The 26,698-nt window shown below is 41.2% G+C and overlaps 1 protein-coding gene across 1 annotated transcript in view; it reads left to right on the top strand.

Moving 5' to 3' along the window:
• nphs1 (NPHS1 adhesion molecule, nephrin) overlaps positions 1 to 25,112 on the top strand; it is a 39,219-nt gene extending 14,107 nt beyond the window's left edge. Inside the window, exons 6-30 of the mRNA XM_072395055.1 lie at positions 162 to 284; positions 5,965 to 6,084; positions 6,683 to 6,764; positions 8,660 to 8,763; positions 10,479 to 10,600; positions 10,802 to 10,973; positions 12,169 to 12,326; positions 13,269 to 13,410; positions 15,021 to 15,145; positions 15,237 to 15,405; positions 15,619 to 15,748; positions 16,085 to 16,257; positions 16,929 to 17,069; positions 17,629 to 17,769; positions 18,996 to 19,117; positions 19,692 to 19,851; positions 19,979 to 20,135; positions 20,385 to 20,536; positions 22,690 to 22,801; positions 22,886 to 23,067; positions 23,178 to 23,222; positions 23,543 to 23,665; positions 24,206 to 24,257; positions 24,603 to 24,735; positions 25,089 to 25,112. Coding sequence (XP_072251156.1) covers positions 162 to 284; positions 5,965 to 6,084; positions 6,683 to 6,764; positions 8,660 to 8,763; positions 10,479 to 10,600; positions 10,802 to 10,973; positions 12,169 to 12,326; positions 13,269 to 13,410; positions 15,021 to 15,145; positions 15,237 to 15,405; positions 15,619 to 15,748; positions 16,085 to 16,257; positions 16,929 to 17,069; positions 17,629 to 17,769; positions 18,996 to 19,117; positions 19,692 to 19,851; positions 19,979 to 20,135; positions 20,385 to 20,536; positions 22,690 to 22,801; positions 22,886 to 23,067; positions 23,178 to 23,222; positions 23,543 to 23,665; positions 24,206 to 24,257; positions 24,603 to 24,735; positions 25,089 to 25,112 — 3,164 coding nt within the window. The remainder of the gene's footprint in view (positions 1 to 161; positions 285 to 5,964; positions 6,085 to 6,682; positions 6,765 to 8,659; positions 8,764 to 10,478; positions 10,601 to 10,801; positions 10,974 to 12,168; positions 12,327 to 13,268; positions 13,411 to 15,020; positions 15,146 to 15,236; positions 15,406 to 15,618; positions 15,749 to 16,084; positions 16,258 to 16,928; positions 17,070 to 17,628; positions 17,770 to 18,995; positions 19,118 to 19,691; positions 19,852 to 19,978; positions 20,136 to 20,384; positions 20,537 to 22,689; positions 22,802 to 22,885; positions 23,068 to 23,177; positions 23,223 to 23,542; positions 23,666 to 24,205; positions 24,258 to 24,602; positions 24,736 to 25,088) is intronic.
• The last annotated feature ends 1,586 nt before the right edge of the window (positions 25,113 to 26,698 follow it).

Here is a 26,698-nt window from a genome sequence, read left to right as displayed (position 1 = left end):
AAACATGTGCCACGTAGCCACACAGAAATGAATGTCTTTGTTTAAAGGAGAATGAACGTTCAAACAAAATCAAACCATTTTCTTCTGCATGTAGGCAGTCGTTGTTGCATATTTTCTTATCACAGCAAACGCATGTTACCGTCTCTCTGTCTGTGTTCCAGGCCAATATAATCTTAGGATTGAGAACTTCCAACTGGAGGATGAGTCCATGTACGAATGTCAAGCTGGCCCGTCGGAGAACAGTGACGCAATCGTCTCCAACACAGCCTTTGTCACAGTGCAAAGTAAGAGAAAAATTAAACATAATTTGTTATCGAAGGGGATGGGGACTCTTCTTGTTTTTCAAAGTTCCACGATGACATGTTTAATAAGGCACAGTGAACATCCTCTGTACTCTAGTAACATACACGACCTCTTGGCCTGTAATCAGCATATAAAGAGGTGTTTAATATTCATTTCTATCGATAAAGATAAGGCTGTTGCATTTGAAGCAGAGACTAGATTAAGTGTGTCCTTGTACAGTAGGAACTCAACAGTTTCCCTCAAGCATATGAGCCATGACAAATGTGACAGTTTTTCTATATTTTCAGATGGTATGTTGCTGTAGCTCCATTGCTTTAACCACCAGCTGCACGATGTAAAGTAGCAGTGCAGCCTGGATTCTCTGGCAAGCCTAAGGGCGATTCATGTCTCTTCATTGCACAGAATAAATTATTACTGAGGTGATTGAAAAGTTCCACTCAGACATGGACTGAAATATATGTAATTGTATCCTACACTGGACCACCTGTTGTCATTCTATAACAAGCATGTATTACTCTCTCCCATACTCCTTGCTTGTGGGAGCGAGCCCATATGTGGTAAGGAGAGGACTCTAAAAGGACCTTTCTTCTCCAGGCACAGTTCATTTACTTACACCACCCTCCCCATTCTCTCCGTCAAACAATTTCTCCCTCTCTCCCTCACGCTCAGGCTCTCTCTTTGGTGAACATGGTGGGGGGGCTAGTGCTGGAGAGGGGTTCACCACGGCAATTCTAGCAGCCTCACTCTCCTCTGGGAAGAGAGCAGGTTTTTTTGACATCAATGGGCTGGCCGGAGGGCTGGCGGGTGGTGCGGGATAGGGAGAGGCATGGACTGCAGACATCTCTTTCATATGATTGCGCTCTATTCCACAGTGCAGCAGTTTCGTGTTTAGCAGGCCTACACCTGCAGCCACAGCAGGTTAGACTCCCACATTTATTACCTCCGAGAGGCCTATTGCATGTGTGCCCACGTACACAAAGTCAACACAAATGCCTCTGGCTTTGTCGAAAAGGTCAAAATGAGCGGAAATTATGTTTGTGTTGAATCGGGGATGTTCCTGACACACTGTGACATGAATCCTGTCCACACATGACAGCAGGTGTTTTTTAGCTGAGTAGCCATAACTGTTGCAAAGGGTAATGGCTCAAGCAATGGACTTAAAACTCTTTGGTCCTAAAGGGTCATTTGTTCCACTCCAACAATCCCAGTGATTCGAATGGCATAATCTGGGGCTTGATAATGAGCTGATGAATTCAATCTTCTGTTAGTGCTGAACTGGGACTGGAAATTATGCATCCTTTTTGAAGAGCTCCGTCTCTGATGAGTTTTCCATTGGCTGCTCCATCACGCGACTACGGCTCCCGAGGCCCCACACCCCTGGCCAGTCAACCATGGCCATTTCCCATCAAGCTCTGCATCAAATCAAAACACTATAAACTCTTTATGAGGAGCTACTGTAAGAGAGAGGGAAAAAAATTGAGGAGCAAAACTGAGATGGCATGTTGTAAAACTGGTATCATGACATGACTTGCTAATTCAAGACGGATCACCGCAGGCGGTAAATTGTAGGGATAGAGGAAAAATTGTCTAAAAGCTTACAAAGAGATGTTTTGAAGACATTTCCATTGCTGTAACATAACTCTTGTGTGTTTTTGCCTTCCTGCAGAGCTTAGATAGGGGATTACAGCTATAGACAGATCAAGTGGCAGTGAGTAATCCATGACAATAACAACCTCTACCCCCTCTGCTGAAACCCCCTCCACTGCTAAAACTTACCCCGCACTGTGAACGTCACCTACCTGACACATTCTGTGTCTCGGTTTATGCCATTAGCCTTAGCATTAAATCCTATTAATGAACAACTCTCCCCTTCATAACACAGCATGCCTGCACAGATGCCTCCTGCAAACGTTAAAAATGTTCTTGACGTGTTCTGGTTTTAGACTGAGTTACTCATTCAGTCAGCTCTTGCAGTGATATGCATGTGTTTTTGAGTGTGTGTGCGTGTGATTGTCCATGTGCACATCCTTATTATCAGTCCTGGTTTGAGGTTAGAGGACATATTAGGAACTGGGGCTATGGCAAGGTTTTGGGAGCAGCTAATGAGTTTAGCACTTGAAGAGTATATAATGAGCCTTCATTTTCTGATTCCCTGTAATGAATAATGGAACAACTTATAAATGGGGGCACAAGCAATGGAGAATATGGCAACCTTATTCATTCTTGTTCATAAAAAGTTCTGACTGTTGCCCAGTATATAACCTAATCAGAGGGCTATGTGTTATACGTATGTGTGACAATATGACTATTACAGTGCCAGACTGATAAGGGGACTCTCCGCTTAACAGAAGATGACACACTTAAAGTTTAAAGCTTTCTCTTTTGAATGGATGGTTAAGGTACATCATCATTTAGTCTGTTCACTCCACGAGTGTGTGTACTTCACTCTTATTTGTTTATCTGATTTTATATATTTCAATACATATGGTAAGATTATGATAAAAGAATACTACATATTTAGACAGAATGATCCAAAACGACTTGATTTGAGTCAATGCATTCCGACATAGTTCATAATAGGGGGTACACAGATAAATAAGCCTAAACTCGATGTCGCCCTGTAAATTGCTTGTTGACGGCAATTAATCTTTAATTTCGCTCAACAAAATGAAATGTAAATATATTTTGTTACGTTTAGGTCAATGTCATTATAACCCAAACAGAACACTCTTTGTAAATATCAGCCACTGCCGTCAGCCACAGGACGGTTGCAGTCAACAAGCTGAATATTGGCTGACACTGGTGTCAGGCTGATACAGTATATATCTGCACTCATAATGACAACTTTATCAGAATGCATCGAATTGAACCAAATCTAATCACATCAAACTGATTAGAAGCCCTGATAGAAGATACCAAATTTAAGGTATTTCACCAACAAATATGTGGCAAAGTACAGCAAGAATGACGTGAAACAAGAAAATCTCGCTCAACCACGCTAAGTTTGTAAACCTTTTGCAGTAGATCAGACACTGGACGATGCAACCTTCATAAGTTTGTGTGTAGTGTGTGTGTGTGTGAAATTTTTTTTCAATAAATGGCCAAATGGACGGTGGATGTTGATAAATGATGTGTTTAGTTGGAGAGGAGTGATGAAGGATGAAGGTAACGATTGGAGGGTTTCGTTATCTGTACTAACACTTGATCTACACCCCCCCCACACCACACACACACACACCTGAAAAAAGTGCACAGTTCCAGTGACTTTCACTGCCACAGATCCCACACCTGAGACCTCCACTGTGTGCCCATTTGCAAGAACGAGTTTGTTTTTTCATGCACCAGTAACAACAAACTCTTAAGCATGCATATTTGGAGTTATGTCTATCTGCTGTCGAGAAACCAGATCTCTATTATTTTCTATCCTTTTCAGCATGATAAGCTTTTTAGAGACTGTTTATCTCCTCGGCCAATATTATTCAGAGAACCAGGCGAGTATCACATGTTAGACCGTGCACATACTGCTGCCTGTTTTCAGAGCGAAGTGTGATGAACGTCTGCACATCTTGCTCGCCTGTGTCAGTGTGGTTTAGCGTGCAAATCTGCAAGCACTGTCGAATAGAGTTTATCTTTGGGTGTTTGTGTGCAAAGGAGAAAAGAGAGTAATCGGAATGAGAGAGAGAGATAGGTGGAAAGAGCTGCTTATGCATATTGATGTGCAACTGCTAATCTGCTTCTTATCTGCCTTATCCATCCATCCGTCTGTATTTGTCTAATGAATCGAATTCTGCACCTCACTGTTTGTCGTCTGAACTGCAGGATCAAGTCTTTGCCTGTCTATTTTTGCGTTCATATATGTACCTTAATGAGAGAGATGGAATTGGAAAGGAGAAGCAGGGAGTTAAGATGAAAAACAGAAAAAGCTGACAGGCAAGTAAACAAAGAAGGGACAGAAGGAGTTCATTAGGAATGGAGTATGTTTGCTTTCTGTTCTTTGCTCTGAAAGCATGTCTGTTAAATCGAAGAGCTTTTTATATATTTTTTCCCTTTTCTTTGTAGTTTGTTTTATTTGTGTTTTCACATTTGTACAAATACGTATGTGTCTAAGTTTATCCTGACTGGGATGACTGGGTCACGTTGTTTGCCAGAGTGGATTTGGTGGATATTGGGCTGAAAGTCCCAGTCCAAGCTGGAACACACCTTCCTCTGCACTCCTGCAGTTTAGCTGCAGTGGTCAAGAATGATAGTGTTCAGGGGAGGGGGGCGGGCTCAGGCTGCTAGAGAGGGATGATGAGTGAAAGAGAGACACGAGAACAGGGCCGGCGTGAGCAAGCGAGGAAAAAAATTAGATACCTGCCTGCCTCATTTGCGAACATATCATTATTCTTATTTTAGGATTTGTTAGGCTGCCAGCCACTCCTTGAGCACAACAAGTGATGCGCCTAGGTGAATTGTGTGGGCCTGGATAGATTGAGAGTGCAGGGGCTGTCAATAGATGCATGGCCCAGTCATCTTATCAGAGAAGAGGGGGGGAGAAACAAACAAATGCATCTCATTATTGCAGCGTGCGCCTCTGCAGTGCTCTGGGTAACCCATCAAAGTCCACACAGATTCAATTGCTTCTTTTAAATCAGTTTGAAGCTGCAGCCACATCTCATCTGTCTCAATAGCAGATTGGAGCCAGTGTGCGACTGTGCACACTGCAACAGCTCCTCCTAGTGGTCAAAATTTGGAGAGAGAAAACTGGAGAGAAGGTGGAGAGGAGCTGTTGAGTGGGTGGCTGGTTTGTTTAATTGTGGCCCAGCTGTTTAGCCATACGTTAGATTTATCTTTTTTTAAATGAGCTGCAGCTACCTTCCTGTCCCTGTTTTCCTCAGCACTCTGTCTGAACTCCATTTTCATTCTTGACATATCTCCATATTTCGTCCTCTGCCAGTCTTTCATGTCTCTCTGACACACTGGTATCCTTCCTGTACTTACCAACTCCCTGTACTCTCTCAGCTGAGGCAGCCTCTGCACTTGATCTGTGATGGAAAAAAAGGAAAAAAAAGAAACACAACCTTCACTGTACCATACCCCCTAATTCTACAGGCTCACCCACTCACTAAAAACAGGCACAATAGATCTTCAGTTGTCTGTACTTTGTGCACAATCTAACGCACTGTCTTGGTTGGAGCTAACAGATCTGCAGAGTGTCTTTGATAATTAGTTGATGACAGATTTCTCAATACGCTGCCAAACAATTTTTGTCCCTTGGGGTGAAAGCTATGTTGATGTTGTTTGTTTTGGGGCTTTTTTTTTGTCTCTGGAATCCCTATTCATGGTCAGATAAAAGGATTGTTGAGTAGAACAGCAGTGAAGTAAAGACTGCTTTGATCAGTCGAGAAAGCGCATATTTAGCTTGGGGGTGATCTGAGGAGAGAAGTGTTTGGTGTTTTCTGTGATAGATTAACGCTGGATCAGTTTCATCAGTGTTTCATCTCTGTATTCTTCTCTTTTCCTCAATTTGTATTCAAATACAACCCAACATAAAACTTCACAGTAGCAAATTCCTCAAAAGTTAAATGATAATATGACACTCTCAAATGTTCCAGATTATCAGACAACCATATAATCTCAATTCCATCTTGTTAGAACTTAGCTTTTGTTTCACTAATACAGTTCCTCCATCCAAACCATACTTCAGCCTGGACACAACACCTTGGGTGGCAGGGAAGAAGTACTCAGTAACCTGTGTTGCCCCTGATGCAAAGCCTGAAGCTGAAATTACGCTGTTTAAAGGTGAGTCACCCTTTCATTAGCTTCGGATGTGACAGTGATGGTCAAGCTGACTGGTTAGAAAGGCAGTGGCCCTTCTTGATATTCCCAAATCTGCCATCTCTGTAGGCTATAACCTGAATATTTAACAATGAAAACAGTTGCTAAAGATAACATGCAGCTTCAGTTAAGACTTCTTGTTTCGTAGCCCTTGAATAGCAGAGGGGAGGATATAGTGTGAGCATGTGAATTTTCAATATCCTCTGACTTTCCAATTATATGCACAAAGAATGTATCACGGATTACTGATTGTTCACATAATCAACTATAATCTATGTATATAAAGAGAGATTTGTTGGCTTTCCTGCTCTGATTTGACTAAAGGGTCCTGTTGCTGGTTGAAGACGTAAAAAGATTACGATCTTGTCAGAGGATATTATAATCAATGCCGACTTGATTTAAATTCTGAGACAGGTCAAAACTGGTATAATTTGTTGTTGTACCACACAGTATCAGCATTTACTTTTCCACACGAGAATAACACCGATACTTCTGCTTCACATGAACACATTTTACACAGTATTCTCCATTTTTGTGAACCTTCCCCCATTGTGTCTTTCAGATGGAGTCGAGCTGACAGGTGCACAGTCTTTCACTATGTCTGGCTCAAAGGATAAGCTTCTGAACAGGCATACTGAAGTAACGTATGTGTTCAACCGACTGCCAGAGTCATTTTTCTCACCAGCCTGCTCAATCTCTCCAAGTCTGCCTCGGTCTCTTGTTTCCCCTGTTTTCAACGTGCTCTTATTTTCCCCTTCTGTCTTAGTGAGCACAATGAATTTCTGCACACAGCAAACTGTTACTTGGCACCGCACGATTGAATTAGCTTCTGTCAAATGCACGAAATTACATTCCAGGGGTGAGACGGATCCGATCCTCGCTGGTTCACCAGGTGCCTATACATTAAACAGGGCCATAGATTACTTTAATCCTGCATGTCTCCTCGGTGTCAGAGATAATAACCTCTTGTCATATTCTGAGATAACATTGGTACTGAGGAGCTGCAATGTTGTTCAGCTCTCCTGCAGAAGAGACAAGGTCTTAAGCAATATTGATGCTTCTTCCTCATAATCACACTGAGCATGCACAGCAGTGGGCCTTGTGTGATTTTTACAGCTGTAATTGTGCTGTAGTTCAATATAGAAGACATAAACAGAAAAACAAGACACTGAATGGATACACTGTATCTTTCTGTCTACATCACAAAGTAAATTGCTTGTTGCTTATCACAGGGATGTAAAGTAACTATGTATGTTCACATAAAGGGTAATGTTATTCATTTTGGATTTTTTTTCCCTTACTCTGTGTGCTACAGTTTGTGTTGCAGATTGTAAAAAGTGCACACAAAAATTATTACCGCTCTGCCTCTGAAGTGTCTTGTTCACTGGTTGCTTTATTTTATAAATAGCTGTTAATAGTATACAGTACATAACAAAATGTAAATTATAATGAACAAGACAACTTCATATTTAGTCAATCCCTCTATCACCCTTAGATTTATTGAGGTAACAGCTGGATAGATTTACTAAACTAGGCAAACAAGTACATGGTCACAAATTATACATAGTGCTAATAGAAGTGTCTAGTTCTGACTGTTAGGTCATAAAGCCATGCTAATTTTCAATCAAAGGTGTATTATTTTTTAACTATTGGCTGAATTATAAGATAATTTCCATCCACTCTTACCAAAAGAATGAATCTGTGTTACCTGCCGACCCTGTGTTTGACGTCATCGGTTGAATTGTTGCCAAGCTACTAAATCAACACCCCTGTCCTTTCACTAATCTCTGAAGATTTCAACCAAACCTTTTACTCTCTGCACACACCAAAGGTTTGTCAAATCATTTTCATTTTGTTTTATTACATTTTGTGATTTACTACATTTTTGTGAGTTTTACTCACCAGACATAATGAGAAAGTGGCTGCTGAAGTGGCGGCAAGAATGGCAAGAATGGCATTACACATAGTTATAATCAAGAAAATAGTTACACATTTGAAACATAATATGAAAACTGCTTATGAACCATGATAGTGTTGCCAAAAAATAATTGTGCCCATCCCATCTAATCAGGGCATATCTACTATTTAAATGATCCATGGCAGAACAAAAGATTTTGGTTTGTTCAGCACAGGTTTTACAAGTGAACTAAGACCCCTGTAATCTAAATAAAACTTATTTTTCTTACCACTGCTGGATATAACATTGCTAAAATGACAGTACCTCAACCTGAAATATCTACTATAGTACAAGATTTCATCCACATTGATGCCTCAGTATTATTAATCAAAGTCATATATACATATCTCAATATATTGATTGTATGGGACAATCTAATTTTGGTATACTGCATATTTTCATACTTAGGACTTTCATTTATAGTGGGCGATATCTACATTAATCTATCTAGACTTTAGTGATTAATCAGAATGATTCTTCCAGCAATTATCAATGGTAACTGTGATGAGACGTTTTTAGCACTACATATGCCAAAATTATATGTTTTTTATACTTCTGATTCCATCTGTCTTCCTCTGAAAGGGTCACCGCTCTGAGCTCTGACAATGGACAACAGTTGGCATGTCATGCCATTAATGAAGCCATTTCCAAGCCTGTGGTGACCATAATGACCATGAATGTGTACTGTGAGTTATTAACTGGCAGTCAGCCCTGCTTTTCTCTTTAAAACACATGCATACATATAGCTGCAAGCTTATTCAACTATACAGGAACCCAACTGTCCCCGGGGAGGCCCATGGGTGTCTGACCTTGTGCACTCAGTCTGTTCTAGTAGTAGAGAGGAGAAGCATTTAACTTGAGGGCAAAGTCACACCTACTTCAAAGCAACATTCAGCAGGGGCAACATCCAGTTCTCAGAGCAGCCTCTGCTAGACTGACACTGATATGGTCAAAGCAGGAAACTGTTTTCTTCCTCAGTGTAAAATAACATACCAACCTGCAGTTATATTTGGATTAAGTTACATTCTTTTATTGAATAATCTTAAAATTATTCACAATATTAGTTATTGCCAAGATGTTAAAGAAAATACACTAAGCGATTATTAGACCAACTCGGATGGAATATACTAGTAAAGCTCCCAATAAAGAAGTTTTTTTTTAACATTATTAAAATAACTAATAGTTTATGGGAAGCCAGGGCCACCTCAGTTAATGATAATAAATCCTGTACAACTAGCCCAGCAACGTTTGTGCTCATCAGCTCAAATTTAATTTTGAGTGCACAGGAGCAGAAAATGAAGCCAGTTTCTCATGCTTTTTTTTCCCACATTATTATCACAAACTGCGTGACATTATATAATGAAATTGTTGCCGGAGCACATGAAGGTTAGCTGATACACATGCTGTCTCAGCCACTTATTGCTTTTAATGTTTATTTTCCTCTTATTTGGCAATGCGGCAGTGAAAGCTGTTGTTGTTTAATGCTCAAACAGTATGACATTGCAGTCACTGTTTACTACAGAAAATGTGGTATTTTCTACCCTGCTGATCTGTTGAAGTAATTGATTATTGAGGCTTTGGAGTCATGTTGTTGATCAAAGTGGAGCAGCTTGGCTGACATTTCTTCCAGCTCAGCTGCTGAAATAACTAAAGGCTAACGAGACACCTTAAAATTGTCTTTATCCACTGTAAGCCTCCCCACATTAGATGCCTCTATTGGTGTTTTAGTCAACTATAACTGTAAGCGCTCCTCCCTTCTTCTCTATCTCATTACTGAATAACATGGGCGCTCTGCTAAACTGCTAATGTTGCAGAACTGGGGACCACCGCTGCAGTCTTACTCGGTGTGCCAGCCCATCAAAACCAGCGCAGTGGCCATTTTCACCCAGTCAGATTGTTAGCAAGGTGGCAATTTGTCATGCTGGCCCTGGGTCTGCAGTCTGCTCTCTGAAACTGATTGCAGCAATAACAAAGGCCCGTCCTCTTCTAATTCATTTTACTGCATATATTTTATTCAAGGAGACTGTAATTCATTCATATTTCACATTGCCTTATTACTGTTTGAACATCTGTTATTTCGCTTTATGGACTGGATCCAGCTCACTGCTCCCTTAATACTTAATGCTTTCATCAGATCTGGACCTCTTGCCCTCAGTCATGTTAAATGTGTCCAATTTATTGGTCCTGTCTGAACACATAGGGATACTCCCTACTCAATTTCTAAGAGTGTTGTTGTAGTTTTCTTCCATGTCTTCCTCCCATTGATTGTCACTCGATATTTCGTTTTGTCAGAGTTATTACATCTCTTTTCGTCCGTCACCTTTTTATCTTCATTTTTTGTCCCCCATGCCGTTCCCCTTTGTCTGAACAATATTTATTTTTGTCTGTCATTTCCTGACAGTCCCACCTGAGCCTCCAGTTATTGTGGGTCTGGATAAAGATGAAGTCAGAGTGGGGAGAATACTTGTGTTGGAGTGTGAGTCTGGGAGTGGAAACCCTCTAGCCAGTCTCCGATGGACCAAGGTAAATCCTCTGCATCATCAGTTAAAGGAGCTTGATAACTCACTGTTGTGCTGGCAAAATTAGACATTAGTAGTTTAAAAAAAATGTTCTAAACTGCTGTGTATCTTCTGTTCTTGTTTACTGACTGCTCCATAAGGGAACTTTCAAATATTCAAACATTCTGTTGCCATTTTATATTTCACCTGTTCATCCATCTGTCAGAACGGAGAAGTTCTCTCCACAACCTGGGAAGAGGACAATGTGGCGCACAAATCCAGAAGTGTCTACAAACTGAAGATCACCCCTGCTGATAACCAAGCAGACTTTTGCTGTGAAAGCTTCAATATGGTTTCCCTATCACCTCTGTCCATCACCCACAAAATAATTGTGTTCTGTAAGTGAAAACAGTGCTTAACGAGTGCATAGGGCTAAAGAAAATACACTTAGCACACAAAGAACTGGCAGGACCCGCTGATTATGGATTATTGAAGAGATGGACATGAGTAAGAAGAACATAACAAGTCTCGTGGTCCCAGTTAAAACTCTAACTATTAATTTGATTAATGAAACTAATGGTTTATATGGCTGTAGCCCATAACTCTGACTGCCTCCAGAATAGTTTACTGCAGACTCTTTCATAGCTGTTACATTCATTTAGCTGAATTACTTCAATGTACAATCCCAAGGCACTAAAGGATATACTTTGAGCAACAGTAGCATCCATGGTTAATAGATTACATTTTTCTCTCTGGATATAAACAGTTTTTTTTCAGCAACAATAAAACAAATAGAGAATAAATATTAATCAGCCTTAGTGCATTGAGTCTGACAATAGCCTGATTTCCACAACCGAGACAGACAACATTAGTCAGAGTTTTAAATGCTGCCTGATTGATCCGCTATATTGTGTAAATATGATTTGGATCGACCCTTCCAGAAATCTCTTGCTCGTGCTGTGCAAATCTATCTGAAGATACACCAGTAGTTCTCACCAATCCCCCAGCAGGCTCTACTGCCATGCCTCCAAGTCATCCATTCAGGGATGGTGAAAATGAACTGCTGACTGCCTGACTGGGCTCCAGGCTCTGGCAGAAGCTGCAGGGCACAGAGTGAGACTCCTTGGTGAAATATGGATATGCCCTTTTTATCATATGGGACCTGAGTAATTTCTTTGTGTGTGGTACCGTCTCATGTGGAATAAACACAAATGTGCAAAAGAGTTAGATACATGAACCCTGCCCCAACCCTCCTTTCCCATGCCTGTCAGCTCAGTCCCCAGCCTTTGTATTCCCCTGAAGGCTTTATACAACTGCATCACATCGCCTGCAGCTATTGTACTCTGTCTCCCCCTCTGGTTAAAACGAAGCAGACTTTAGAAACCACAATGAAAACCCCCAGAGAAAACAAGTTGCCACTCAAAGAGATGTTCACTCGCACCCTTGATACAGCTCTGTGCTTCACATCCTAAAATAGTTGCGCTGCTGCTGCTGTGATCAGAATAGACAGCTGTTCAATGTGCTATTCACAGGGTGATATTTTTACTGACTTGTTTTTGTATGTTTGCCTGTGAATGTGTGCATTTTCATCAGTCGAACCTGCAGAGCTGAAGCTGTCGGGTTCGTTCGAGGCTATCGAGGGGCAGGAGTTGACTCTGAGCTGCTACGCCACCTCAAGTAATCCTCCCGTTGATATTCGCTGGTGGTTGGGGCACAAGGAGCTCAACAGCACTGCTCTCCTGAGGGAAGAGGTGGGGCTACAAGGCAAAGAAATTACACAAAGCTGAAATGTATCCAACTAAGCTGTTAGCCAAGAACATTAATGGCTAGACAAATTAATGTCATGTCTTCGCACTACTGTCTATGACATCCAGTTTAAAGAGAAAGCTGAAAAAGAGTATGTTTTCTTTTCTGTAAACATTTGGCAAAAAGGCATGAATGTTAAAGTACAAAAAAAAACATTACCCTCAGTCAAGCTTCCCATTAGAGAACCAACAAATAGCTGATGAAATGTCTCCCATCGAATTTTAAAAAATCACCAGTATGAAATTTGACCTCATATGAACCTTTGTAGATGAAAGCAAACTGTATGACCATAAGGAGTCCCTGAATGGGTCTGCTGCAGCTTTGCAAATGAGTCAGCCGATTCCAAAAAGAGTATTCTGCAGCTCTTCTCTTCTTTTGTGTATGATAATAAGATCAAAGTGAATAAAAGCTGACACAGAAGATGAGTAATATTAAACAAGCTCTTTATTCATCTGGCAGCAGAATTTTCATTTGATCTTACACAAGGCACTCAGTGGGCTGTATGTGAGCTTTAATGCATTTGAAACAGTGTGAGGTTAATGAAGACTGACGCTCCTATTCAGAGCCTTAGTTAGTCTTTCTGTCTGTGGCTTTTACCGTAATCACCACAATAATGGCTTTAATAACCAAATGTGCTGCATAGGCATGACCACTATCAGACAGGTGCAAAATGACACTGTGCTCAATTTATAACTGGGTGCAAAGCAGGAGAGTCGGCTGAATATGCTTATTTATCACAGACCGTGCGCAACATCAGTTATTACAGCAGCTAATTTGCCATCTGTATTCGCCAAGACAAAACGTTGTGGGTTGTTTTTCACAGACTTGCCAGACCAACTCTGTTTGTCCCCCAACTGAACTGTCATGTGTGCTGTGTGTTTCTGCAGGGAGAATATGGTGGGATGACAACCACATCCAATATGACCCACCAGTTCTTTCGGGACGAGAACGGACTGAGGCTCACCTGTGAGGCTTTTAACAAGGGCACACACTTCTCAAAAATCCAGGCTGCTAAAATCAGTGTCTTTTGTAAGTGATCCCAACTCCATATTCCTTTTGTTCTTTAGAACACATGTGCTGCACAATAATTTCACACAAAAAAACAAAAAACAAATCACTTTTCACAGTCTTATGTTGAAGTACATATTGGTAATGTTTATGAGGGCAACTGTAATTTAAAAAAAATTCTCTAGAGATTGTCATATTAAAATTTGATGCTTTTATATCAAATGTATTTATTCCAAGATGCTGGCTGGTCTAAATTCAAACCATAAAACTGTGACCTCATTTCTTAAAATGCTCCCAGATATTAGTTGATCTGTCTTGACATAATTTCGGACAGTGTGCTTGCATTCAGTTCACAAGCCATTTATTTCAGGAGGTGCTAATAATCTCAAATATGACTTTACACACACATCTATCTTATTTGAAGGTTTAGTCATGAATGGATCAACTGAAAAAAAAATGTTTTAAACCAATGATATCACAGTGTAACATGTTGTTTTGTGGACTTCATAGCAGGTTTAAAAACAAAATCAGTCATACATTTTTGGAGTGTCGACAACAAGTACTCCAATGGAAACAACCATCTAGGTAATTTGGCCATACCCTTGAATATGACCCATAATGGCACCCTGTAAAATACCACCCATATGAGCAGCATGAGGAAAAACAAGTGATATGAGCGTTTGCACATCAGAGCTGAGATCAATCTCAAGTGTTTCCCTCAGGAAGGCACAATTCCTCGAGAGGATGGCATAATAATGTGCAGCGCATGCAGTTATTCATGTGTGCGTGACATATGTTTAAGACCAACCTATGCCAGTGACTTTTTCCCTTCTGTGTTGCATACAGTAAATAACACAGCAACAAGATACAAAGAACTCTTCTGTCACTTTCTTGTTGGGTTTATGTCATAACTTTACTTGGTCAAGGTTGGAAAAGGATCATGGTAAGAGCTAAAATGCATTCTTTTTGCAACTCGACCGTCTGCCTCACAGACACTATATTGCTGGTTGCTACGGTTACCTGGTAATGCAACACATTATGACAAGACTTTGTCACTTCCTGGTTGGGTTTAGCCAATAACTTCACTTGGTTAAGGTTAGAAAATGTTTCTGGTTAAGACTCAAATTCATATCGGCATCTGCTATAAATACTGTAACTCTTGCAATTAAAAGCTGTTACAGTCTTATCTATATCTTTTTGTATCTGTCCCGATCAGATATCACCATCCTAAACGAATGAACAAATTCGAGACACAACTACAGGTCATTCTGGCATGCATGACTGAACAGGTTTTGGGAAAGTATTTGATCGGGGCACATTCTGAGTATTTCAGTGCTTCAGCAGAACAGAAAGAAGAAACTTTTTCAGAACTTGTTCATTCAGAGCAAAGTTTATCATATTTGAATATGCCCCAATTTATAAACAGCCAGTTAATTATTCAAGTCACTTTTAGACTGAGGACAAAGAAAAGATCATTTCAACTTCAAAAAAAGGTTTTAGAAAATATTTCTTATAATATTAAAAGTCCATCTCAAGAAATGAAATCCTTTGTTTGCTAATCATGTATGAAAACGAATATGAATTCAAATTGTGAAAGTATGTTACCCGTCTTCACTGTTCATCTACAACAGATCCTCCTCACAAAGTATGGATAGATGCTCCACCTGAAGACGTCCCCCTCCATTCAGGGACCACGGTCTCTCTCATCTGTCACTCCACCGGTGGGAATCCCACTGCAACCCTGACCTGGTTCAAGGTGAGAGTGTGCTGTATATGCTTTGTCCTCTGTGTGTGTGCTGTGTTGCATGTGAAGCACCCACACACTGTATCTATCATTCTTGTTTCAGAATGGAAAACCAGTGACTTTTGCACAGAGGCAAACTTCCTCTGGTATGGGTGTAACTCGAGAACTCATTCTGGTCCTGACTGCAAGTGACAACATGGCTACTTACCGCTGTGATGCCAGAAATGAGGCAAAGAAGACCATCTCTGCAAGCACTAAGCTCTTGGTTTATTGTGAGTTATACTGCAGCTCTAATACATAAATACCACTTGACCTTTATTCCAGTCACAGTCATTGTAGAGATATGTAGTAATCTTAATATCAGATTAATGAATTTGATATAAACCCAGCAATGCTGATGTTTAACTGCAGCATTTTGTATTCTTCATCTTGATATATTCATTCAGTCAAGTTTTGATGTTCTTGTTTGCTCCGTGGTTCTACAGTTGTGGCTGTGACTATGAAGATCACAACCAAACAGGAGGTGCTTCGGAGCGGTCAGGTTCTCACGCTTCAGTGCCTGTCTGGAAGCAGTAACCCAAAGTCCAACACCTCCTGGAATCTGGGCTTGGAAAGGTTTGGAATGGTTGTGAACTCACAGTGTGGTGGCCCAGACATGCAAAACACGACAGCAATAAAATAAACGCATCAACATTTCGGAAAGTTGAATGCGTTTTCTGTTTTATCGTGTTTGCAAAAACCGCGTTGTGTTTTTATTTTAGTCATTGCCACCTCATGAAGGGGACACAGGAGACAATGTGGGGTTTTCCCTGAAAATAATATCGCTCATTTACATTCAACGTGAGACTGAATGAGAAATCAAATGTGCCACTGTGCACGTTTGATTGGTTAACTTGTAAATCCTTTAATAATTGGATAATCATAATTTTCTGAATGGGATTTGTTTCTTAGGTTCCAGGGAATCGAGGAGGCCGCCAGAAAGGATGTGTTTGGTGGTGTTTCAGTAAACAACACTCTGTCCCTGAATCTAACTTCACAGCACCACAACCAGAAGGTCATTTGCCATGCTTACAGCCCTGTGTTGGCAGAGGGGACCAAGACATTCTACCAGCTCAATGTGCTTTGTAAGTAGGGGATGAATGGTTTGTTTACTTCTGTCTTTCTTGAGCAGCTTGTCTCCTTCTATCTTATTTGTGTGTGACCAAGAGATGTGGTTTGCATAATTTCTAAATGATGCATAAATTTGATCACTAATGGCTTCAGTGAAAACTGCGTGAGTATGTGTGTCTGTGCGTGTTTACTTTTTGTTTACAGGAAAACCTTTGTTGTGATTTGTGGGTCTGTTGAGCTCTGCCGCAGTGTGTCCTAATTGTGCATTTGCTTTGCTGCATGGCCATGTTTGTCTTTGATGCCATTTCACAGGCAGCAGCCAGCCTCTGCTTCAAAGCTTGGTTCTGTGTATGAGCATGAAGGAATGTCACTGTGTGTTTGTGTGTATATACAGTTGGACAACAGTACTGTCAGTCGATGTTTTAATGCCTGTCCCTCTCCCTCCTGCGCTGCCTTACTCCCCCATCGTCTAAGTGTGTGAAGCTGGTGAGATCTAGAATTATTGGTGGGATGTCAACTTGCCACTGATTTGACTCTCATTAGTGTCTCTCAGTGCTTTCATGCTCAACATGTTTTGGTTCTCACCATACCTGTGGACCTGATTTTGTATCTGTGCCTCTGCTCATGCACTTCTAATGCAAATCTGTCTTACTGTAGCTATATAACTGTGCTGCTTCTGTGTCAGACCCACCAGAATTCAGCCCTGACCAACCAACAGAGGTCCAAGTGGTGGAGGATGACGTGGCAGCTATACCACTGCTGGTCTCAGCTAACCCAGAGGTGGTCTCCTGCATATGGCTGCACCGCAGGGAGATGCTGGTCAAAGGTGATCCAGGGCTGTGTGATGGCTCTATACACCAGGTCCTAGTTGAGCTGAGACAGCAAGTAAGCACTCAGTGCTGCCATACAGGGTCTGAATAAAACATGGCAGGTTAGCTAGCATGGGACCCTGCCAAATGTGATTCTCATTACAGCTCTAATGTATGCAGTCTAAATGAGGATTGCTGTCTCCCTGAATACAACAGAACGGCTCTAAACCTGGCTTCTCCTCCAGGTCGGTGTCATCGGGGCTCCACTGCACCCACACCGTTTTTCTGTCAACTCTGCTTCCTACATTATACTCAGCCAACGACATAAAATGACTGTATTTTGAACAAGGAAGCACACTTATTACATTGTGGGTGCTGTGACATAGAGGGTGTCTCTCACACAGACCATTGTTGGCTTGATGTGGGAATCAAGCCAGGCCAATCAATAATGCAGGATTAGATGTCACTTGGAGACCAGTGGCCAGAGGACATGCAGCTGATGAGCATGTAATGAATACTTAATTTACTATTGGTTTGCATGTGTGTGTGTGTGTGTCTGTGTGTGTTTTTGTAAAGGGGAGAATCTGCACTACCGCTGGTCAGATGAGCACTCTCTGGTGATTAAGAATGTGACCAGGAGACATGCTGGAATTTACACTGTGAAGTGTGAAAATGATGAAGGTGTCAACCAAATCGCTATCAGGCTGGATGTTCTGTGTAAGTCCCTGCACACACATAATCTTGAGCACTACTGCTGACAGCTAAATTTGACTTTATATGGATCAATGGGCGTACTTACGATTGGAAAAATTCAAAGTAGAGAAAAAGATATATCTGGGCAACATATAGGACAGCCTAAACGGAAACCATATCTGTATCAAAATAATTGCCTGTAATGTATTATTATTTTTTTCTATATTTGAAGCTATAACTATGTGCCATTTAAATCAAAAGTCCCCCACATTTTTTCTCTTCTGAATAGTCCTCTTCCCTCCCTATATCCTGCTCATATTATCCAGTTTGTGCAATCAATTTATATCTCTTGGCTGCTAACAGCATGATCTTGAACTTTTCTAAAGCTGCAAAGTATCAGACAACAACGCCGACTCTCAGGTTCTCCCCGCCAAACCATCATGCGAGGCCGTCCACTTCCCCTGCTGCCTCAGGGCCATCCTTAAGCTCCAGGCCCTCCGCCTCGATAGTGATGATTTAATAATGCGAGTGCTGAAAATGTAGGTCTGCCTTATTCACCAAAGCCCATGGTACACGCCTAATGGATTCTGCCATTCTGAACTGACTGGGCTTGACAGTTGTAGATATTCATTATGTATGGAGGATTGTAGTAGCTTTTATGTGTGGCAGTGTAGCCCACTTAACAATGTCATTCTTGGTTTGGAGACCAACATGAGTGGATCCTGCAAACCCAGAGGTCTGTGTCTTGCCACTGTTCTGCAAAAGTTAACATAGGTTCAGACAAGTAGGCACTAATGGCCTTACTGTTGCATGTACATGGCACCCAGGGGAAGTACAAAAAGCTTGCAAGGTAAAGGCGAGCAAAAAAAAAGGGGGGGGGGGGGGGGGGCATGCTGACTGGGGAGAGAGATAAATTGATGGATAGATATATAAAAAGAGGAAACAAAGGTGGGCAAATTGGTCACTCTGCTATAATTAAAATTGGGATTTGTTCTTGTGAGAGGGCTTCATGGGTCAAATGACCAATTTTCAATTTAGATGCATAAGCGTCTTTGGCTCCAACATATAAAGAAGTTAATGGTATTGTATCCCAAGCAGATAGGTCCATTACAATGGGGTTATGAACACTGTCAAGGGAAAACAAGTGAAAGAGTAATTGTAGCAATACAACATCAAATTTTTAATGGATGACTTGTTTCAGGCTGACATTAGCACTGCCCTAGCCGTGTGTCCCCTTTTCTTATTCTCAGATGCTGCAAGTGTCAAAGCAGAAAAAGACCCCGTGTTCGTTAACCTGGGAGGAATAGCAGACCTGATATGTGTGGCAGATGCCAACCCCATTATATCTGACATGTTTTCTTGGAAATGGCTGGTAAGAGCAATAAACACACACGCACACACAACAACAGTCGATGGCTAAATTATATTTCCTTTGTCCAGCTCCTTTAGCGTTATTTTCCCTGTTCTTGCCGTTTATCAATGGCCTTTGTAAATGCACAGATGCACTATATTTCACTGGCTCTAACTATCCTTCTACCCCACCTCTTCCTGCTTCACACTCAGCCCAAATCCAGAAAAATAGCTTTCATTACTACTGCGTGACTAAAGGGCACATTCGTCAATGTGGCATGGTTTCTGTATCTACTGATGCTTTCTGCGGTCTCACCCACCCCCTGGCAATAAAGTGTGTTCGGATTTCTACCTGCATGGCCCCTCCTTTTCTCTTTTCCTGTAGCACTCCAGCCTTTGGCGTTATTCTTCTCTGTCCTAACAGCTTGTTCCATTGAATGCCCTTCCCGTGCAGACCCCAAGCCTTCACTGTCTTGCTCCCTGTCTTGCTTTCACACAGCAAGACAGGCAGCAAGCCGTCCCCCAGGAGGAGGGCAGCGGGTATTGAGGGATAGTGGCTGTCTCCTGCTTATTTCTCCTCACTCTGTCTTCCATAGGGAGAGGAGGAGGTGGAGATGGGAGAGGAGATCCAGGAAGACGAATCAAGCCTTCTGACCATCCATGATGTGACTCGGGCTCACGCTGGTCTTTACCAGTGCACAGCCAATAATGGCATAGCATTTCCTGCCAGTGTAGATGTGCGGCTGGTGGTGCAGTGTGAGTTTGCAGAGTTTATTTTCAGAACATTCACAAAACTTTTGTCTTATTAGCAAGTACATACGTGTGTATGTATATGTGTAGAGACACACCTACTGTACATTTGTTCTTGTTGTGTCTCATGTAGTCAAACCAGAGCTTCAGAAAGGACCTCAGTGGAGAAAGGTAGCAAGTAGAGGGGATGGCACTACTACAGCTGAATTAGTGTGTCAGGCTGAGGGCATCCCTCGTGTCAACTTCATTTGGGAAAAAAATGGTGCACTCATGGATTTGGCTAACCCCAGGTCAGAAAGAAGTTATTTTTTCTTTGTGTTCACTATTGATTTTGGCACTGCTGAAAGCATTATTCGTTGATGAATCCTCACAATTAGATTAGGTTCGACCCAAATATAAAATATGTTGCTATGTCTTGTTATTTCACCAAGCTTGAATGCATTTTATACTTCCATAATGCCTGCTTTCTGCCTGATTTCTGCCTGCTCAGTGTTTGTCTTTTTTCTCCTTGTGCATGCGTCTGTATGCTCATGCTGCAGGTATGAAGAGAAGACAGTGAGGGAAGGCTCCTACCACACCAGCACACTGCGAGTCGGAAATGTGAGCGCAGTTCTGGACTATGCTGTCTTCAGTTGCACTGCTCGCAACTCTCTTGGGGAAGACAAGCTAGACATCCAGCTCGTCAGCACAAGTACTGTGTCTGCATACATTTCCATGTTTTTGTGTATCTGTGTGTGCATCTCTCGGTGACTGTGGTTGTCTCCATAGAATCCTTTGTTGGTGTCCTACAAAAAACAAAGTATCACTAAAATATCAACTTTTCATGAGCCAAGATAGAAAACAACTATATTTCTGTGGATTTGATTTTTTTAGATCATCTACTGGCTTTTTAATTTGTAAATTTTGCTTGAGATGTAGGATAATTTCATGATTTGACAGTGTAGATTTAGACATTGCTGTGGTTATCTAGTCACCAAGAGTACTGTATGGTTGAAACTCACTCTTCTCATCAACACACAAGAGAGATTAATGAAAGACTGGTAGGAAGTAGAACCAGACAAATGCCTAGAGATTTGGACTGCACCAAAGGTAAAAGGTAAGCTGTGTGTTTCACTCATTTTGGTTCCTGTGTCTGCTCAATGTGCAGTTTACATTTATGTATTTTTGCCCCCTAGTGGTAAAAAAAAATTTCCCTTTTGAGTGAAAGGGAAATGATTCAAGTCAGTTTTATGGCACACAACTTGTAAAGATTATTCTTATCACATACTTGGAAGTGGAGCACTATTTTTTTCCTTTGGTTCTAATTTGGCAGCATTTCAAATTAACAGAGGCTGCCTTGTCCAAATTCTATCAGGCTTTTTCAGCAACATTGCAATATTTGGAAGAACCATCGAACATCCAAAATTCTGTAAAGTGTAGAGAGCTGTTTCTCCTGAGGGGCAGCCCTTTATGTGAACTCATTCCATTGCTCTATCTCTACCTTATCATTTAGCCTAAAGCACTACTTTACTTCTTGTGGAGATAGTACAGCACTGATATGCTTAACTCTCCCGGCATGCTTAGACTTTTCCACCTCCAAGCTACCACTGTATCTGTGCGGTCCAACTGTAATCAGCCAAGTCCAACTGTCAGCACTAGCCGGCAGCCATCTCTGGACACATTTAATGTTTACAATTAAAACCGTAGCATACAATCCAATATTGGCCCTGTTGTTCTACTTGTCATTTTTATAGCTGGGAATTTTCATAATTAATCTAAAGCAGTGATAATACATTTATATATGCTTCCTTATCATTTTAGAGCCTGAGAGAAAGAGGAAGTTTTTAGATTTTTCTCCCTTTAGCATGGTGCTTTATGGATTTGAGGGAGACGAGATCCAAATAAGACTGACCTCTTTGCCCAGGAATCTTATGAGTTGAGCTTCTGGTGGGAATTATTTACTTTGGAAACTGGGCTGCACCCTGGAGCCATACACAAACTGAGCATCTCCTTCTTATGTTGCTTCTCAACTATCTCTCCTTGACTACTTTTCCCTTAGCTCCCAAAACCACCACCCTCCTGTTTTTCTATGTTCCAAGTGGTAAATAATCCAATTTACCCCACTGATGTGGTGCGTCATTGTAGAGCTTAGGTCTGGAGAGCCTCTTCTGATTCCATTTTAATGCTGATACCATGGGGCTGCACGGTGCTGTGGTGGTTAGCACGGCCACCTCACAGCAAGAGGGTTCCTGATTTGAATCCCAACTGGAGCCTTTCTGCGTGGTTTTTGCATGTTCTCTCCGTGTCAATTCTCTCTGGGTTCACCAGCTTCCTCCAACTGCCCAAAAACATGCATGTCAGGTTAATTGGTTACTCTAAATTGTCCCTAGGAATGAGTGTGAGCATGACTGGTTGTTTGTCTCTATGCAGCCCTGTGATGAACTGGCGACTTGTTCAGGATGTACCCCGCCTCTCACCCAATGACAGCTATGCCTGAAATAGAAAATAGAATACATTCACAAAACATTTTTATCTAACCTTCTATTACCACTTCTCCTGACACATATACCTTCTTTTTTCCCCTATTCCCTTAATTTAAAAAAACATCAGCGTGATACTCACATTTAGGATTATCCTTTTGTCCGTTCCTGGCAGGTTCATAGCAAAGAGGGAAGCCAAAGGAGGCTGCAGGGCCACATGTGATATTTCACTACACAAATATAATAGCAACTGCAGTTATCTAATGGCACCCATCTTCATTTCTTAGCAGCTAAAGCCATTTAAATCCCACCCTGATGAGTGAAGGTGATCAGCTCTAACACAAATACCACATTTGCAATATCAACATCTTCCTCTCCCCAACAGACCACCCAGATCCACCTTCATCGTTCGGGCAAGTCAGCATTTCCCATGACTCTGTCACTCTAGAGTGGATCCCTGGCTTTAATGGTGGTTTGCCTCAGCGATTCCGTATAAGGTAAAAAGCAAAGTAAAGAGATTTTTAGAATGACACATTTTCAAAATAAGGGAATATTACTTGAAAGAGCCTTTTGATTGACAGATACCGGTGGGACCAATCAGTGAGCTTCCAGTACGTGGACGTCTTCCCTCTCGACGTAACAACTTTCACTGTCACTGGTCTGCAGCCTGTCACCACCTACAATTTCTCTGTCAATGCCCTCAATGCAATAGGAGAGAGTGGCTACGCTGACAACAATGCAATACTGACCATCACCACCAAGGGTCAGTTTGGAGTAACCCCAGCTCAACACTGAGAGGACTGAACAGTACAGACATCTGAGTGTCCACATGCATAAAACATGAGTGTATTTTTGTCGTGTCTTTCTCTATAGAGAGGCCAGGGTCAGACGGGGTCCCAACAGATGTGGACCCACAGAGTGAGTTTTTTACCACAATTCTCTGGAAATGAAGGCAGCTGGAAATTGTAGTCTGCACAGCATCCAGCTCCCTTTGGCCACATTGTGTTAATGCACACCTTCAGCCTGTGGTAACAGTAGTAACAGTAGCAATTATCATTGCACCATGAAATAATCATTCTCCTCTACTACCTTTTCATTATTTAAGATGATTTAAGAAATTATTTAAGATGATTTAAGACTAGCTAGGTCTGTGTCTTTTAGTTTTCACACATTTCCTAATTTCTTTATTTTCTACTTTAGTCATTCTAAGATGATGTTTCTGACGTGTTGCAAACTAGGTAAAACAGGACTGCCAGCCTATTTGATTGTAGTGCTTGCCATGGTATTTGGAGTCCTGATACTGTCGAATTCACTGGGCTTCCTGTTTAGACTGAAGTGGAGAAAGAGACAAGACCAGACAAGTAAGCCTGATCATCTTTTCATCTATGGATGTGAAAGTGTTCTTCCCATCACTTCTTGTCTTTTTAATGTCCTCCTTCCCTAACAAAACTCTAAAGAGCTTACTCTGAACCATGATGTAATTGTCAGCTCAGCACCTCATTTCTCCATGTCCTGCTTTCTATTCTGTCACCTCTCATTTTCCTCATCCTCTAAGCCTCTACCTCCGTCCACATTCATCCCTCAAAGCTGTCACTTCCATGTTGCATCCATATCTCTTATCTCATTTGCAAGCTTTATGTCCTTGCTGTCTCTCCTTTTGTCTCTTTTCATTTTTTCGTCAGCCTAACCATCAAGGCCCCCCTCTCAATCTTTTATTTTTACTTTAACAACTAATACATTTTTTTTTTTACATAGAATTTCTTCTATGCTCGCTTGTGTTTCATTCTCTCTTGCCTCTTTGGTTCTTTGATACATTTCAGTGCTTATGATATGATACTCCTTATTACAGGTTTGAATTTTTCCAACACTAACCTTCTTTTCTTGTGTTTCTGTACCACCAGCAGGGGCAGGAGGGGTTAGTGTGGTGGATAGACAGAAGAATGAAGAGGATGGGTAAGTCAAGGCTCTGCAGTTCTGTTAAAGCAATAAAGATTCACAGAATGAATTCACTCTAGTAAGTTGAGATCTTATTCAGCGGCTTATTCAGGAATAGAAATGGCCAGGCGAACAAACGACAAGCTTCTATCAATATTTTCTTACTTTAGAGTCATCAGCCTAGTGCAGCAATCCTACAAAAATCCCACAATGCAATAACTACCTGATGCTACAAGAGTGTAATGTATGCAGGAAACAAGTTTCTAAGAGTGATGAGTGCTTTGCATTTCCCTTGATTAACAGTCAAGACTAATTGTTATCAGTACAACCATGGAGCTGACAAAGTCTGATTTCTCCATGCAGGTCAAGTCAATCAACTGTAAGAAACTCCAATAAGTATGAGAGCAGAGAAGAGATCAACACTGCAGCTCAGCGCACCCTCCTCATCGACTCTGAATCTGAAAGAGACAGCAACATCTATGAGAGCTATACAGCGGTAAGGAGGGGTGGGGGTGGGGGGGTGCAATTGAAAATATGCAGAGATACCAAGAAGGCTGAGTAAACAGATGAGAGGAGGAAAGAGGTTAGGCAGAGGGTGAGGGTGAGGGGATCTGGCACAGGAGGAAGTGGAGAATTCAGCCATAGCAAGGGAAATGGATAGATAAACTAATGAAACCTCTGGCTGTGCCTAGAGATGGAACACAGATCAATATTTCACAATTAGCATTCAAAATACACATCGATCTAAGATAAATTATCATTTTGTAGTCTGAAATGGCCAACAAGGACTGGAACCTTGAAGAAAACTGTTTAGTGAGGTAAAAGAAATAGATATCTCTGTGCTGTCAGAAGAGAATCAGTCCTCTTGAGTGACATCCCTAATTCTAAAACGGTTGGAACACACATGTATAAAGTATGAGCAAAAAATACATGCATTTGCATTCTTAAAGATATTGAATAATGATCCTAAAAAACAATATTCTACTAATATTAACAATAGAACCATATCAAATTTTGAAAGTGAGACTTTTTTTTTCATGAAAAATATTCGCTCATCTTGTGTTTGATGGCAGCAATTCTTCCCATAAAGGTGAGACAGGGACAACAAAATCCTGGGGAAAAAAGGGAGAAACAGCTGGAGAAACACACTGTAACTAAGCAGGTTATATGACAACAGGTGGATAACGTCACTGAGCATTAGCAAGAGCTAATAGGGAGGTAGAGTCTCTCAGAGACTGGGCAGAGGTTGACAGTCTGTAAGTATGGAGTAATTTCAGAATAATGTTATTCAATGAAAAATTATGACTTTGAATATTTCATCAACAGTATGTAATATCTTCAAAATATTACCGAATGTGGAGATATCTCTGTGCACAAGGGACATCTCTAAATGTCAGTTCTGGATGCCCATGATGTCCATGCTGTCAGGCAGCACTGCTTTAAAACAGACATGAATGTGTCATGGAAATAAGTGCATGGGCTTCGGAACACTTGCGGAAATAATTTTCTGTGACAACAGGCAACAGTGTGTATCGCCCACAAATGGAGGCTGAAGTTCTATTATGCAAAGACAAACCCATGTGTGAACATTATCCCGAAATGCTACCGTCTTCTCTGGGAAAAAGAACATTGGATTGAATTGAATCGAAAGTAAAGAAAACCAATAGATAGCATTTGATCTTCGCTTTGATCAATTTGATCGTCTTGAGAATGCACAGTGGAGAGGAAAACTGCCGTTTAACAGAAAAAAACCACCCGCAAAACCACACTCACAAATTTCAGCCACCTGCTTCACCCAGTTGGGGTGGGGAGGACATGAAAGAGGGTTTCAAAAGCGCCAGGCCAGGGAAACCCACGTAGACAGAGAACTGTCATTAAAGGAAGAGGGGATGCTATACAGTGATAAATGTGTTCTTGCGCCATCTTTTTTTAGATGTGTTGCTGCCATCCAATTCAAGAAGAGCTTGTATTTTCCCTGAAATAGTAAAAGCACATGTGATATGTTTTCTTTGCTCGATTCTGAATAAAATACTGCCTTATGAGAAAAGCAAATAATGGCATCTCTATTTGTTTTCATAACAACATTTTACACAGCGCACTACAATTTTGGAATTAGGGCTGTATCTTTGGTTTGATTTGTCAGTTTTCTGAATTGTTCACCAATATATCACTGTAACTCGGGCACTGAAAACCGCAATATTCCATTCTTTAAATAATGTCCCTCTTACTTTGGATACATTCGATACATCACTGTCACTCATCTTTATAAGTATATTTCTTGTCTTCATTTCAGTTTAAAGAAGTTAAACAACAATGTTTTTGGGAAAATAAAAAGTAATTCTCAGCAGTTCTCTCTGCACTGGTGACATGTTGGAACATGTGGAATTGCCATTTAAAGGGAGTTATATAGGGTAAAAGCTATTCTGATGCTATCGTCTCTGTTTCACTAATTTCAGGAA

The sequence above is a fragment of the Leuresthes tenuis genome, unplaced genomic scaffold, assembly GCF_036924035.1.
Source record: "Leuresthes tenuis unplaced genomic scaffold, fLeuTen1.0.hap1 SCAF_10, whole genome shotgun sequence".
NCBI classification, from domain to species: Eukaryota; Metazoa; Chordata; class Actinopteri; order Atheriniformes; family Atherinopsidae; genus Leuresthes; species Leuresthes tenuis.
Note: the sequence above shows the minus strand (reverse complement) of the source record. Positions and strands in the feature narration are given on the sequence as shown.